Source organism: Leopardus geoffroyi, chromosome D3, assembly GCF_018350155.1.
Source record: "Leopardus geoffroyi isolate Oge1 chromosome D3, O.geoffroyi_Oge1_pat1.0, whole genome shotgun sequence".
NCBI classification, from domain to species: domain Eukaryota; kingdom Metazoa; phylum Chordata; class Mammalia; order Carnivora; family Felidae; genus Leopardus; species Leopardus geoffroyi.
The window spans coordinates 770,494-786,008 of NC_059339.1; the positions used below are offsets into that span (position 1 = coordinate 770,494).

A 15,515-nucleotide genomic window follows, 5' to 3' on the forward strand; every position below is an offset into this window, starting at 1 on the left:
GGCTACCTAGGGGCCACATGGTGAGAAAGAGAACTGAATTTAAACCGGGCATCTGGACTGGGCTCACTCAGTGGGTGGGGGACAGGGGAGGAGTCAGAGGAAGCACCCTGAACTTGCTCCTGGGAGATGGGCCCGAGCATAGCATGTGCAAAGACCCTGAGGCAGAAGTGTGTGGGGCCCCAGGTGAGGGGGTGGGCACGGCCGAGCCTCACGGAGAATGTGGGTTCATTCCATGGATGACAGACAGGGGCCTGCCCTTAGAGGATCTGGGACAGGCAGAGAGATGACCTCAGGAGCCAGGGGCCCCTGGCTTTATCCAGGAGACGATCTGCATGAATTCCTGACAAATCCCCACTGGGGCTACAGATGGAACCAGGTGCTGAGGGGGAGGCATGCAGCGTGTGGAACAGCACTGGCTGAGGGCTAGCCAGAGGCCTGTCGGGGTCTGACAACCAGTACGTGGCTTTGGGGCAAGGGGCCAGAGGGGACAGCTGCAATGGGTAAGGTCAGAGAGCTGATGGGTCATGGCAGATCCCGAGGGTCCCTGTGGGGTGGGAGCCCTAGGGCCACATGAACAGCCTTCCCCAAGGCTGGAGAGTGTTTGCGGGGGGGGGGGGGGGGGCGCGGCAGGTGCTGGCCACCCAAGGCAGCACGGCACCCGTGGCCTCCAACCCCAGCCCCCCTGAGGTGCACACACTCGTGCCCCATGCCTGGTTTCAATCCCATGCCGGCTGCAGACGGACTCCCCTTGCCTCAGCGTCCTTGTCTATACAGCGGCGACAGCACGGCTCCTGCTGGAGGAGCTGCAGGGAGGTGAAATGAGCGAACGCCTCATCTGGTGCAGAGGAGACACGGCACTCTGCCCTGCCCTCGGCCCTGGTCACCGTCCTCCTGACCCTCGTGACTTTCAGCACGGCTGCACCTCAGGCTGGGCTCTGGCCTCCTGCTCCTCCCTGGCAACGGGGTACAGGGGGCAGCCTTCCGGCAGGGCCACCCACGTGCCCACACGATGGCTGCCCTGCCTCTACGACCACCTGCTGACACCCTGCTCTCACCAGAGCGCCCGCCTTCGTCCAGGGCCCACGGGCACCTGCAGCTCGGTCAGAGCGTATGCGGCTCCGGCCAGCCGCGTGGAGTCCAGGGAGTGGCCCGCCCCGAACAGCTGCTCCGAGAAAACAGCAGAGCCGGGGCCCCCGCAGCGCCTCACTCGGCTGGAGTCTACGCTGGGCTGCCGGGAGGGTGTGGGGAGGGACGTGGAAGTGCCCTCCTGGCCTTTCTGCAGGGGGATCCTTCTCCCCACACACACACCACTCACGTGCTGGGCTGGGCAGCAGAGCAGGGTCCTGGTACACAGTCCTGGGGGGCTGAACAAGGCCGGTAACTCGCTGGTCAGTTTCCTTTCTTTAGCTGCTCGGGTGAACCAGGGCACCAGAACAGGCTCCACGTGGAACCAGATGCCACACCTGCCCAGAGTCCCCGGAGCACTCAATTCCATGTGGGTTTCAGATTCCGGATCCCAAGGGAGAAAGTGCCTCGGGTGCCCTTGGGACCCCAGCCCGGCCGCCCCATCAACCTTCTCTAGGCATCCCAACCTGGTTGTGACTACGTCAGGGCACCCTGGTCAGGCCTGTGCCCGACGCAGCTACTCTTCCACCAGGGGCTATAAACACAAGCCTGGTGCCTCAGTTTCCCCCTCAGTTTCCCTAAAGGGCCGACCACGGCCCCCACCTCTGGGAGCTCCGTGAAGGGCATGCGAACCACAGCGGTCAAGGCCGGGATGATGGTGGCTCCCGTGTACGCCCTGCCCAGTCACTGTGCAGCTGCTGCCTCTTGGGCTGCCCCAAGAACATGCCAATGCCCAAGCCCACGGTGGGAGCAGTTTCCGGACTCTGGTGTCCTTCCTCCAGAAAGCAGCCACTGCCCTCCCGAACAGAATGCAGGGGGACAGGGCCTGAGGTCTCACACCTGCCAGCTCACAGGCAGCCCTTCTCAGGAGCTCCTGTCCCATGCCAGCCTGCTCCGGGGGTTGGGGGTGGAGTGCCCTGCTGACCCTGTTTCCGGCAAGCTGGTCCCACAGAGCCCTTACCCATCGCCTGCTTCCCCATCCCAAAGGGAGCTGACACGGGTCTCGAACCAGCCACCAGCAAATGAGGCTGGAAAGCTGGGACCCCAAGTGTTCTTTCCAGGTGTGGGAGAAGTTGATGATTCTCATGCCACTCTGTTCCAGAGCACAAGGCAAGATGCAGCGGGCACGGGACCACATGGCAAGGCACTCAGGGACAGCCTGCTGTCACGGGGCCAGAGAAGGAAGACAATCATCACACAGAAGGGTGACACACGGATCACTTCTGGTGTGAGCGCAGACCCCTCCCAGCGGGACACAGCAGCCACACGCAGTCCAGGGGAAGCAGGAGCCCAGCCGGAAAGGACGGGGCTCCCACGCGGTGCTGTGGAGGTGCTGACAGACGCCACAGGGCAGGAAGGGAGATAGCAGGGATGGCTGCCTCAGTGGCCAACGGGAAACCTAGACGCTCTGCCGGGAAACTGTCAGAACCGAGAAGGAAATTCTACAAAGTGCCCAGGTACAAACACTGAAGCAGCCAATCAGAAAGCAGAACAACCCAGGCCCGAGGCAGGACAAGTCAGCAAATGCACAGACCCTCCGCAGGAAGAGGCCCGTACCACGGTCAAGGACAACGACCTCCCACGTATCAAAATGAACAGAGCACCGCCACAGGGCCCTCCCCCACCCCCCCCACCCCCCCGCCCCAGGTCTAGGAGCGTCTCTCGGGAAACAAGCACACAGGAGGTTCTGGTTGGGGGACACCTGAGTCTGCAGGGCGGGGCGGGGAGGGGGGGGGAAACAGATGGTAAGCCAGGAGGGGCTGGGGCAGCCTGGACGCAGGAGTTGAAGACTCCCTGCCAGGGAAGGGGGTATGTGATCGGACAGTGAGTCACCCTGACAATTGGGGAAAGAATCTTCTGGGCAGGGGACAGAGCAGACAACAAAGGCCAGAAGTGTGCCAATGTGTGTGTCTGAGGATTCTCGGGGGGGGGGGGGGAAGGGGGGTCAGGAGTGAGGGGCTGGCTGGGGTGGGGTGTGGAGGGGCCCCAGTAGGGGCAAGGTTACTGAATTAGAAGTTTAGAGCAGAGAAGCTGATGGGCCCAAGAGGCCAGGGGGGCGGTGGGGACAGGGGCCAGCTCTGTGAGCTCATGAGCGTCTGCTGCCCGCTGGGGCAGGGGTGGGGGTGACCATCTTGCAGCAGGCCCAGGACAATGGATGGAGGGGGTGAGGCCCTGTCCTGGAGCTCCAGGACGGGGTTTCCCTACGTGTAGGCCTGTCCTCTGCTCTGTCCACGCCACGGAGCTGCTGCCCCAGACGGGGTCTGGGGCACACAGACGTGCACGGGGATTTACACACGCGCCCAGGCAAGGACACACCCCAGACGTGTGTATCCACATGTGCGCGTGCACAAACACAAACATACCTCGGACACGGACACACCACACACACGCACGTGCCATGGACCTGAAACTCTGCCTAGAAGCTCAGAGCGAGGGCAGAGGGAAAGTGGGCGGTGGCCTGCCGCAGGGGTGCCCCCATGGCCCGTGCTGCCCCTCCCGGCCAAGCCCACTGGCTGGAAGGGGAGGCTCCACCTCCCGGTGTAGCGCGGCTTCTTCTGGGCACTCGAGGTCAGCTGCCTCTGCCGCGGGGCCACAGTGTGGGCAGGACAGGGAAACTGAGGCCCAAGACCCTCACCTGTGCCCAGGGGTGGCAGGGACAGCGAGCTGGCCACCAGATACACAGGGCCACCACGTATCAGGAGGACCACGGCCACCTCCGCCGCGCCATGCCACCGTGCGTGAGCGTTCACCCTATGGCCTCACCGCCCACGACAGGAGTACGGTGAGGAGTGGACCCCTCCCAGCCCGTGTGTAGTCAAAGGCTCTGCAGACCGTCGAGGCCCAAGGAGCTCAGACGGGGCGGCCCTTCCCCAGAGGTCAGGCAGCGGACCCAGGGTGGCGTGGGCACCTACTGCCACTGCTGCAGCCCGGAAAGGCCATCCCTTTAGAAGTCACGCAGACCACTGCCCTCTCTGCTCGAGCTCAGATTCATCCCAAAGAACGTCTAGAAGACGCAACACAAGTTTCAGTCGAGACTCAGGAGGTGTCTGTGGTCTGGTGCTATGCTGGGCAGATCCCAGATGAGAGCTCGGCCACCCTGGGCTTCAGTCTCCGCATCTACGGAGGGCTGTGTGAGGACAGCGCCCTCGGCCGTCCGCGTCACCGCCGCTCCCGTGACACGCCTTCCCACAACAGGGCGCTGACCCACAGGAGAGCCCGGTCCACGCTCCCACCCCACACCCAGCACGCTGCTGCTGTCCAGGCAAGGCAGCGGGTGTCCATGCGGGCAGAGCAGGCCACGCCACGGCTCTGCTTCCACCCAGCCTGGGGGGGGGGGTCCCCACCTTGGCGGGAGCAGCCCCTCCCCCACAGCAGTGGCCCTCAGGAGGACGGGGGAGCAACCCAATGCTGGCCCAAGCAGGTCCCAGGCTTGGGGCTGTGCCTGTGTCCCATGACTGCGGGCAAAATGCTCCCCCTCTCTGGGCCTCAGTTTCCCCATCTGGAGCGTAGGAGGCAGCCTGGAGGAGGTGCTCTGGCTGGTGGGCATGGGCACTCCTCTCAGCACCAACTCTCCTTTGTCCCCCTTATTGGAGGGCCGGCCGGGCGCGGCACATGGCCCCCTAGATCAAGGCCCCCACCTGCGGGACCAACAGCGTGGGCTTTTGCACATGGACGGCGGGGCCACGTCCTGACCCCCCGCACTCCTGGCCCTTGGCAACCAGACCTAGCATGACTGTGTGCCCCTCGCCCCGGGGGACACTGGACCCAGCTTGCAGAGAGATCACTACCACGGAGCCCCCTGCACGTGGCCTGGGGGAGTTCTCACACACCGCACACCCCTCCCACGGGGCCACCGCCCATCAGGACCGAGGCAGCCTCCCCTGCCTGCCTCGAAGCCAGTGGCCCCAGCATCCTAAGGCTGGGAGAACTTGGTTATTTCTGGCAGAAATGCACAGCACACCCCTGGACAGCACTGGGAGCCGGGCAGCCAGGCCAGGACCACCTGCCCGCACAGCCATTCATCTGCTGATCTGGCCACAGGGAGGCCGGGGCAGGGTTCTCAGCACAGCTGTGTACGGCTGGTCGGGTTACCTAGACAAGGCGTAGTGATCGGTGGGGGAAACAGAATTAGAGAAAGGAAGTCACCTGTTAACCACGGCTAGAACTTTGGGTGTTTTCCTTTTCATCTTTACTCTCGGGTGCGTACCTCTTAGACACACACGCAGGAGTGGTGAATAACCCTTTCTGTCTAGCAAGAAGGGAGGGATGTAAGAGTACACATCCGTGTGGGTACATCTACACAACATGCTCTGGAAAGGCCAGGAGTTGGTGAGAATAGTTACTGCGGACATCTAGGCCGGGGCTGAGAATTTTCTCAGGACAACCCCTTTCACTGATACCGACCTTTGAACCAGGGGCAAGTGTCTTGCTGTCTGAAATCACATTAACAAAGAATTACACAGGTGCCAAACCAGAAGGGTGGTTTCCGCCGGGTGCCAGCGGTACACGGCTTTCTCAAGAGCTGGGCACCGACAGGGTGTGGAGGGAAGGCCCGGCGCACAGGCACCCCGAGGAAGGTGCTGGCAGGCGCACGGCAGGTCTGCAAAGTGAATCTCCCAGGGGACCTAGGGGCTGGTACCACCTGACCTGTGGCCTAAGGGTTGCCTTTTGCATTAGGGAGGAAGACCCAGGCAGAGCGTTTCAACTCTGCCCTGGCCTGTCTGTCCTCCAAGGGCCTTCCCATCACCTCTGGAGACAGAGATGTCACAGGAACCAGGATGGCAGGAAACATCTATCTGTCCCCAATGTTCCCGGCTGGTGAGAGCAAAGACAGCTTCTGTCCCGCCACCAAACCACAAGACCCCTGTCCCACCACCACCTGCTTCCTGCTCCCACCCTCTGAAACAGAGAATCAGAAAGTTGACGAAGGACGAGGGCTCAGGAGCACACACCCTGGACTCGGACCCCGAGCTCCGGCCATCCAGCCCCGGACTCCTGTGGGGACGACCCCGGGAGCCCTCTCCTCAGCCAACAACACTACTGCCCCACGCGTGTGGCCACGGCGTCTCACAGAAGTGGCTTACGATCCTCAGCCACACGGGGCAAGGACTCGTCCTCCCTTAGGGGCAAACGCGGGTGTGGGGGGGGGGGGCTGGAAGGGTGGGGCCAGGGGCTTGGCTGGGGCTTGCGGGGGCAGGGTAGGCCGCACCCTCAGGACAAAAGAAAGGAGGGCTCCTGGACATTGGCACTCCCCAAACGTCCTGGGCAGGTCTACCTGACATTTGGTCGTTCGTGCCCCGGGGGTTGGCAGCTTGACATTCACGGCACTGGGCCTCAGTGTCCCCAACTGTACCATGGAGTTCGGGGACAGACTCGGAACGGTGTCCGCTCGGATACGTGTTCGCTGTGTGCTAGTCACTCAATGTGCTTATGAGTTATCTGAACTCTGGGGAAAACCACTACGCTTTAGCAAGAAAAGAGCCCGAACAACAGAACCCATCTAGAAGTTGTGACTCGTGCAGAAGCCCCGTACTTTCCAAGGCAGGCGGATCCCTCCCTGGCTCAGCAGGGCAGAAAAAGGGGCCTGCTGACGTGGCTGTATGAACGCCAAGCCGAAAGCAGGCTCAGGCCCTCCGTGACCTGACTGGGACTGGTCTGAGCCCCCAAACCCACGGCTGCACGTCCAGCGTTCCTGATGCCAGAGGGGTAGGTACAGCCAAAGCCGCCGCGGGCAGCGCGTGCAACTGGCGGGCTTATGTCAGCGGGGTGCAGGGGGGCCTCTGGCGCAGCCTTCCTGAACAGCGGTGTCTGCTCTCGCTCCTTCACTCCGCAACACGCACGGGGCAGGGGAACTCACGAACGACACACAAGACACACGTGCTGCCTGCTCTCTTCCAGCCTACAAGTTCTGGTGGGGAGAGAGCCGACACGGAGAGCGGGTAAATCACCAGATGGCTTCAGACAGAGAGTGGCCACTGAAGGAAGGAAAGTGGGAGATCGACAGGGCAGAGGTGGGGAAGGAGGGATGCCCCTTCAGAAGGTCGGTGGGGGGGGGGGGGTGTCTCTCTAGGTGACATCTATGCTGAGACATGAAGGCTCCTGAAGGCCTCGGCAGAGGGGACAGCAGGAACGGGGGCCCCGAGGCAGCAGAACCTCACAGGGTTCGAGAGGACGTCGGGTGGGAGAGGCCAACTGGATGGTTGCGGAGCCTTGGGGACCAGTTAGGGTTTTGCTTGTTCCCCACCTGGCGGGGCACGTACATGTGCAGAAGGTGGCTGGCGTGAGCACTCTCAGAAACCACAGGACACAACTTGGCCACCCCTTCTCAGTTCGGAGCTGTGGCATGTGCCACCCCCCCAAAAAGCGTCTTAGCTGGGGACCCCTTGATCCGGGAATGGTATCAGGCCCCCTAGGGATGCAGGGGTGGGTGGGCTGCGTGGTGGGTGTAAATGCCCCGCCTTTGTGCATCCACCTGCCCAGACAGAAAGCAGCAAACCTGTCCCTGGGCCACCCTCTCCTTGGCGGCCAGCCTCTGACACTCAGACTGTCCACAGACCTGGAGGACCTTAGGGACAGGGTGCGCTGAAGGGGCCTGCAAGGTAGGCCTGTCCCCTCTCCCAAAGCTCAGCCTCTGACTGGGGATCCCTGGCCACTGGCCCCAAGGCCCAGGAAAAGGAAGGGGGCTGTGAACTGAGCCATCTCTGGGACCCCAAACGCAGCAGATGCCGGCCTTCCCAAATAAGAGCTGCATGGGGCCCCTGCAGGGTGTGGGGCTGGCCAGCACGCCTACATCGCTCTAGGAGACAGGGGCTCCCCACTCGCCCCACTCGCCCCACTCGCCAGATCTCTGACAGTCAGCATTCATGTCCTTCTCCACTCACCTGGGTCCATGCAAGAAGGGCAGTATTTGCTGAACAAATAACTCGGAGGATAACTCGGCCATACAAGCAATATTTTTTGCCACCCTATTTACCAGCCGGTGAAGACACAACCGGGAGGGAGGTCTTAGATATTACCCCTCCCCCTCCGTCTAAACAAAAACCTCCAGGCGGACGAAAGGAACAGGAAGAACCTCAAAGTATCCATTCCACGACTGCCTTCACCACCGCCAGCAGCGCTCCCCTCCCCGGCACGTCCTGAGCCGGATGAAGTGAGATTTTGGAAAAAGAAACAGCTGAAAACAGGCGAGTGTGCAACCAGACGGCCTTCGGTTTGGACAGTGTAATTTAGACACTCTTCTCGCTCGCAGCTCCAGACACGAACACCCGCTGCATCCACCGCAGGCGGCCGGGCCCTCCCGAAGCCACCTGCGAGGCGCGCGGGCCCCGGGCGGCCCCGCGGGGTGGGTGTGCCGCCGCCCCAGGCGCGCCCCGCCCGCCGCCCCACCTACCTCCAAGGCCTCCAGCGTGCTGAAGCTGGCGATGGCGAAGCCGTCGATGACCTCCTCCTCCTGCGAGCTGGACTCGCGGCGGCGGCGGCGCGGGGGGCGCACGGCGGCGGCGCGGGGCGGGGGCGCGCGGGGCAGGCCCGCGTTCTCCTTGCCAGGCCCGGGCTCGGTCTCGTCGCCCGACGACGCGCTCTGGTCACGGGCGTCGCGGGCCGCCTCCCGGCGCCGGCCGCGGTCCCGCTGCGCGCGCGAGCGCCGGCTCTGGCGGACCTTGGCCTCCATGGTGCGCGGTGACCTTGCGGCCGCGCCGTCGGGCTCCCGCGCTCCCGCTGCCGCTGCCGCTGCGCTACGCGGCGCCGCCGGGCTCGGTGCGGGCCGCGCGGGCTCGGGCCCTGGGCGGCGGCGGGCGGCGGGCCGGGCCGGGCATGCCGCGCGGGGTTCCTCAGCCCCGGGCCCGGCGCGGCCTGGGAGCCCCGGCGCGGGCGGCCGCGCGCATCGGCGGGGCGGCCGGCGCTCAGCGGCCCTCGGCCGCGGCCCCGGGGGCGCGCCTCATGCGCGGCGGGCGGCGACGGCGGCGGGCGGAGCGCGGGCGGGGCGGGTCCCGAGCTGAGGCGCCGTGGCTCGTGAGGCTGAGGCGGCGGCGGCGGCGGCGGCAGCGGCAGCGGCGGCGGAGCCTGGAGCAGATAACAACTGACGTACTTCCGCCCGGCAGCCAGCGCCAGAGGAAGTGGGCGCTCCGGCGGAGCCCAGAGCCGGCCCCGCCCAGGCCCCGCCCCGACCGCGCCCCGGCCCCGCCACCCCTCGGCGCGCCGCGGGCCCTACGGCGCCAAGGCTCCGCCCCAGGCGCCGTCCGCCCCGCCCAGGCCGGCCCCGCCCCGCCCCCTTCGCCCGAGGCCCCGCCCCTCCCTTTCAGGCTCCGCCTCTCAGGGAGGGAGCTGGGAGGCCCCGCCTCTTCCCGCCCCTATGCCTGCACCTGGACTGGCGCGTCTTCACGTGGGAGGTGCCGGGTCCAGGGGGTCTCTGCGCCTTTCCAGGCTGGGTCTCATGCCGGAAAAGTGGGGCCTCTCCAGCCAAACCAGACACGTGGGCCGATGGGGCAAGCTCACCGTCACACCCGGGCTGGGGGCTGTGGTGGGGTGCGAGGCGTGGGGCTTCTTAGTCCCCGCTCCCGATGGGGAGGGCATCATCAATGCCACTGCTGATATGGGGGCGGGGGTGGGGTATTACTGGAGGAGTTCTCGCAGACCCTAGAAGTCCTGCCCACGTGTGTAGGGATGTGCGTGGAAGGGGAACGGACCGCCGCGGCCCAGAGAGCGAGTGTGTGAAGGCCCAGTGCACGTTTCCCAGCCTTCCACAACTCCGTCCCCCAGTCTAAGCCGTCTCTCCGTGTGCCCCCTGCCCCTCTCCCTGGGGGTCTCCTGCAGGCTCTCCGCTCCAGGTAGCCTCCAGTGCTCCCCGCCCAGGTGGAGCCCTGACTTCCTGTTGCGGTTCTAGGTCAGGCTGCTCAGACTTTACAGTAAGGCGGCTCTCCCAAGGCCAGAGGAACCCAGAATGTACCTGTAGAGACTGCCTCACTGATGCCACAGGGCTGCCTGGTTTGCATAGAGATAGCAGTTTGGGCCGCAGGGGTTGAGTGCTACAGCGGAGCAGGAACTGAGGGGAAGGGACGGCTGAAGGGTTGAAAGCTACGTAGAACGGTGAGCTTCCTCTTTCCCCAACAAGAGACCGCCTGGGGTAAGGAGGGACACGCAGGTGGGGAGAGGCCGTCCGTTTTCTTCGATCGTAAGCTCATTAATTCATTCAGCACATATTTACCAAATGTACTACGTCCAGTCCAGGCACCAGCACCGTCTGTGATGCTGTGACGGAGGAGACAGATGGCCCTTTCAGAAGTGGGAGGGAACATGAGCACCGAGCCAAATAAGATAATATCTAATGATAACATGAAGAAAACTGAATAGGGAGCTGTCATAGGAAGTGAGTATTGGGTGGTCCCAGAAGGCCTCCGAGTGAGGATCTGAGCTGAGACCTGCAAGATGGGAAGGAGCTGACTGGCCGTGCACAGAACTGGGGAACCGCGTTTCCCTGCAGAGAGCACAGCCTCTGCAAAGGCACTGAGGCGGGGAAGCAGTTGCTGGTGTGCGTGGAGAGTGAAGGAAACACAATGGATGAGCTCTGGAAGGTGCCCCTTTGCTTGATGAGGTAGCACTGCCCTGGGCAAGGCTGGAGGGATGTTCTACTGTCCTCCCCTACAGGAGCTTGGGCTTTCGGTCTGTATGATCCCGACATGGGGGGGGAGGGGCAGGGAGGTGTGTGGTCTGGGGGCCCTGTTGGCCAGGCTGTCCCTGGGGGCAGTTGGGAAGGCAGCCCCACATACTCTGGGTGCAGGGTCAGGACTCTCAGGCCCCTGAACTGCCAGCCTCCAATCCACCCCGGCCCCTCCCCTCCCCCCTCCTAACCTTCCTAGGGTGGGGGCAGGGCTCCCCTTCCCTTCTTCGCATTCCGGGTTTTGTTATGAAAACTCTGAATTCCATCAGCATCATCCCTAGTGATTTGTAAGAACCTCATCAGGAAGACAGAAATGGAACCTGTTTCTTCTTCCTTAGTTCTCCCCGAAGACAGAAGACCAGAAAATGTGGGTGTGGGAGGGTGTCCCAGGATAGCGCTTTAGGATTTCATTTGGATACAGGCCTTTGGGTCCATGGCCTGTTCCAAGGGCTCCATGCCTGCTCTGGAGAAAACAGAGACCCACCTACACCCAGCCTGGCGCTTTCTATGGGACCCCTCCCGTCTCCCCTTCCCCACCCTCCTAGAATGAGGCTGCGCTGGGCAGGGCAGGCCTAGAAGCAGACTGGGTAAACAATCTCACTCCTCTGGCCTGGGGTCCCTGCTCTGAACAGGGCGAGCGGTGATGACCCTGCTCCCTGCAGCGGGTTGTCTGCGGGTTCAGAGAGCTCCCCTGCTCTGAAGCTGTCAACCACATGGGCCTGGGAGACTCATGGGCATACATCTCTGGGCCCCGGAGTTCCAGGGTCATCCGGTCCCACGTGGGGCTTGAGAATCTGCAGTGGGCAGGTCTGGGGAGCACACTTGGGGAAACACAGGTTTCCGCACCACCGCAGCACCTGGCACATAGTAGGGCTTGCACATGAGTGCCGCCCCTTGTTCATGTGAAGCCACCAGCGTCCCTGAGGACGGGATCCTGGAACTCACCCCGTGCCCCCACCTCCCCCAGGCCATCCCCACCAGGGCCAGGCTCTCGATGACCGTGATAGCCTGCATCTTCTTTCTGCCCTAGTTCTGGGCATCTCACTGGCTCCCTCCCAGGCCCCTGGGGCTTGGCTTCTGCCCTACTGCCAGCCCAGGTCCCTGCTGTCCCTTCGTTGCATCCCTAAGGACCGTCCTTCCCAGTGCAATAAAGGCAGAGGGGTCCTCCCCTCCCCACAGGCAGGAACGCTGTCTCCACCGCCACCCCCCCTCCACCCCTCCACCCCCTCTGCCCTAGGAGCGCTGGCCCAGCACTGCAGCCCCGAAGCCCAGCCCTCACCTGGTCACTGCACGTGGCACTGCGCCCTCCCCAGCAGAGCTCTGGGAGGCATTGCCGACAAGTAGCTCCTTCCAGGACAGCCCGGCCGCGTCAGCCCCATCAATCTTCGCGGTTGGGTTTGGCTTCAGAGTCACTGCTCCTCTGTAAGGCTGGGAGCAAAGTTAATTGACATGAAATTGTATTCAAAATTCAATTTGCTCTCACAGATCCGATTCAGGCCCTATAAATCACCAGAGCCAGCTGCTCCTTTGGGGTTCAGACATGCTTTTTGCTTGCAGGGTGACAGCTGGAAAACGTGTTCTGGCTAACAGGCTGGCCCCTGGTGCCGCATCTGTGAACCAGAGGTTTGGTCCACCCTGCAGAGCCTTCCCGGTATGCGTCCCACCTCCTTCAGGTCATGGCACGTCAGTGTATTTGAGACCATTTCTGTGGCTGCAGTCTTGGTTGGGGGGGGGGGGGGTTAGCTCATTGAGATGCCCCTCGTCCCCTAGCCATTCCCCTCTGTCCCCTAGCCGTCCCCTAGCCAGGGGTGGGCAGATACAACAGCTCCTGTGAGAAAAGCTTAGAACACACACTGCTCAGAAAGCCCTAGGACTTGAAAACATCGACATGTTTTTCTTGCTCCCAGGGCTGTAGGTTGACCTGAGGGGCTCTGCTCCAGGCCGTGGGTCGGGTTCAGACCCCCAAGGGTCTCTCTCCTCTCGCTCCCTGTCTCTCTCTCTCTCTCTCTGGGACCCACGTGGCAAGAGATGAGCTACGTGGGTCATTCTCTTTGCCAAACCCGCAGGGCCAAGCAAACCACACAGATACCCTGAAAGCCTCTTCTCTAAGCCTGGCATCTTGTCTGTTCATATACGATGCCAAGCAAGTCAGGTGGCCGAGACCGTCCCACACGGTCGGTCGGTCGGAAGCCCGTGCCTGCCACTGAGGGGGGGGCGGTGGGGGGCTGGTAATGCAGAGTCACGTGGCAGGGAATGGGTGTGGCTCTGTGACAGAGGAAGTAAACATTTGGGGACTATTTTCCCATTTGTCACAGCCTGTTCCTGGAATCCCAATCTGTCTTGAGCCCTGTATTCAAGAGACTGAACTTTGGGGTGCACCCATCCCAAATGCTCCCCTTCCCCTAATTCCTGCTCCTCAGGACCTGCTCTGTGGTCAGTTTCTGAGGCTGCTCCTGCCCTGGGGGCTCCCCACATCCTGCCCCTCCCCCTCCCCATCCACACCCTCCTTCACTGGTCCTGACACCGCATTCCCTGGCATTCCCTCCCGGAGGCCAGTGGCTGGCTTCCTGCTGAGCAGGGAGCCCCGCGTGAGACACCACCGGCATGTCCTGGCAGGCAGAAGTGAAAGCAGGGCCGATTCACCCCAGAGGGCCTGCAAGGCACCCAGGTTTGCCCCAGTCGCACACGGAGCCGGGATCCACGGTGCCCTGCCCCCAAGCTGGCCAGGGCAGCTCCAGGCCTGCAGCCAGAGGGCTCCCGTCCACCTCCTGCCACCTCTCGATCCCCATGAGGTGAGGGCTCTGCGGGGTAGTGTGTCATGTGGGTGGAGGCGGCTTGGGTTTGTCTGGAGTATTTTCACCGCGGCTGCCGGCCACCCTGGAGACAGGCCCACGCCCAGCCTCCTGTCCCCACCGCCTGGTCCCTCTGTCATAGCAGGCCAGGAACCCAGTCCCACAGACGGTACCCCCGAGGCCTCTCCAGCCTGAGTGCCCTCTCCTGCTCTCCTCTGTGAGCGCGTCTGTTCCAGAAGAGCAGCCTTGGGCCCGACTCGGTGCCAGCGCACAGCGGGGGCCGTAAGCAAAGTGTGCTTTGAGCGGTCATCGCGGCTCTCTGGCCGTCCTTGGACGGTGCTTTCCAGCCGGCCTTGCCCTGCCTGGGCCAGGAGAGAGAGGTTCCTGGGAGGAAGCAGTGTCTGCAGGGGGTGTTTGCAGGGCAGGGCGGTCCCGGCCTGCGTGGTCTGAGTGGTGCTGACAGCAGGCTGGGCCTGTGAGAGGCAGGAGAGGGACAGACGCCCTGGGCTCACCGGGCTCTGACCGTGGAAGTCGACTGGCTGAGTCCACAGTGGTGCTTCAGAGTATGCCGGGGCCATAAGTAGGACCGGCTCAGGAGACTGGCTTTGCCTGGGGAGGTGAGGGCTGCCGTGGCGTCAGCCTGCCAAGTTCAAGGTCAATGGTGACAGTTTTTTCAGACCCTTCAGAGGGAGCCCGGCCTGGCTGACACCTTGATCTAGGACCTCCAGCTCCAGAACCGTGACAGAGCAGGTGTCTCTCGTTCTAAGCCACCCAGTCTGTGGCCACGGGAGATGACCGCAGGCCTGTACCTGCCTGGCGCCCCCACCTGGGCCTGGCCACGCCTTGCCTTGGTCCGTGGCAGGGATAGAAGCAGCTGTGTGCCCACTCTGAGCCCAGACTTGAGAGACCCTGTGTTCCTGCCTGTTGTCCTGTGCCTCTGCCACGGCCTTGAGGAGGGTGTGACCAGGCTGGCCCGCCGGTCCCAGACACCAGGGACTAATGCTGTGGTCACGGTGCCCAGGCCTCACCCTGGAGTGAGTCCAGTTGACATGAATGGGCACAGCCCACCTTCAGAAATATGAACCATAGACACGGGTTGTCCAAAGCTGCCAGGATCCTGGGGTGCTTGTTACTCAGCACTTTTGTGGGCTTGCTGACAGGTGCAGGTGGGGGTGAGGCATGGAGGGGCCAGGCAGCCATGTGGGGAAAGACCTTGCGTCGCTCCTCCAAGGTGGCCGGGTGCCTTTGGGCATAGACTGTGCTGAGCCCACCCCTCGGGGACCCAAACGTTTCTGTTCTGCCAGCCTAGGCTATGGGGACAAGCAAGCCATGGGTGGCTTTCAGAACATCTATGTTGTGCCGGGGAGGGAGTGGCGATCTCAAGAGAGGCAGACCTGGCCCCCCAGGCCCTGCGATTGGCCGAGGCAAGTACTTGGCAGATCATTGCCCTCCAAGTTACCGATTCCTTTCATCTTTCAGTTTCCGCAGGGCAGAGGTGACAAAGCCACCTTTGACTTTGTGGAAGTGAGCGAGGAAGCACAAACCCCTCTTCCAGGGAGTGTGACCGTGAGGGAGAACATGACGTGGACGGTAGCTGGGCGGGACTGTGGGGCCGTGTGGCCGTGTGACAATAATGACGCTGATGATACTGACGGCTATCAGTTGCTGGGAACTTATTATTATCAGATATGATTCCAAACACTTCCTTATGTTAACTCTTTTAACCTTTACGAGACTTTTAGTTGGTAGGTCGTGGTGTTAACTGATTCTTAATAGCAATTCTTCATAGTCTCCTGCCAGAAAAGTGTTGCATGTTACCCATGCAACAAGCAAGAAACAGAACACTGCTCCCGGCACTGGCTTTGCTTTTCTTACTTGCTGCTTTACGGATACAACATGGCTGCTGCAGCACCAGTCATCATGTCCGCACTCCAAAGGCCTAC

At 62.7% G+C, this 15,515-nt stretch overlaps 1 protein-coding gene across 11 annotated transcripts in view; it reads right to left on the reverse strand.

Annotated features, from left to right (window-relative positions):
* FBRSL1 (fibrosin like 1) overlaps window positions 1-8,929 on the reverse strand; it is a 79,319-nt gene extending 70,390 nt beyond the window's left edge. For 5 of the 11 annotated variants that reach the window (XR_006707520.1, XM_045457790.1, XM_045457788.1 and 2 more), the window contains exon 1: window positions 8,516-8,919. Coding sequence is in view for 10 of the 11 variants with exons in the window: in XM_045457790.1 (XP_045313746.1) it covers window positions 8,516-8,794 (279 nt within the window). In the remaining variant the exon portion in view is untranslated. Of the gene's footprint in view, window positions 1-8,515 lie in introns of all 11 variants that reach the window. The other 6 variants (XM_045457794.1, XM_045457796.1, XM_045457793.1 and 3 more) reach the window with 6 other exon arrangements.
* Window positions 8,930-15,515: the final 6,586 nt, after the last annotated feature.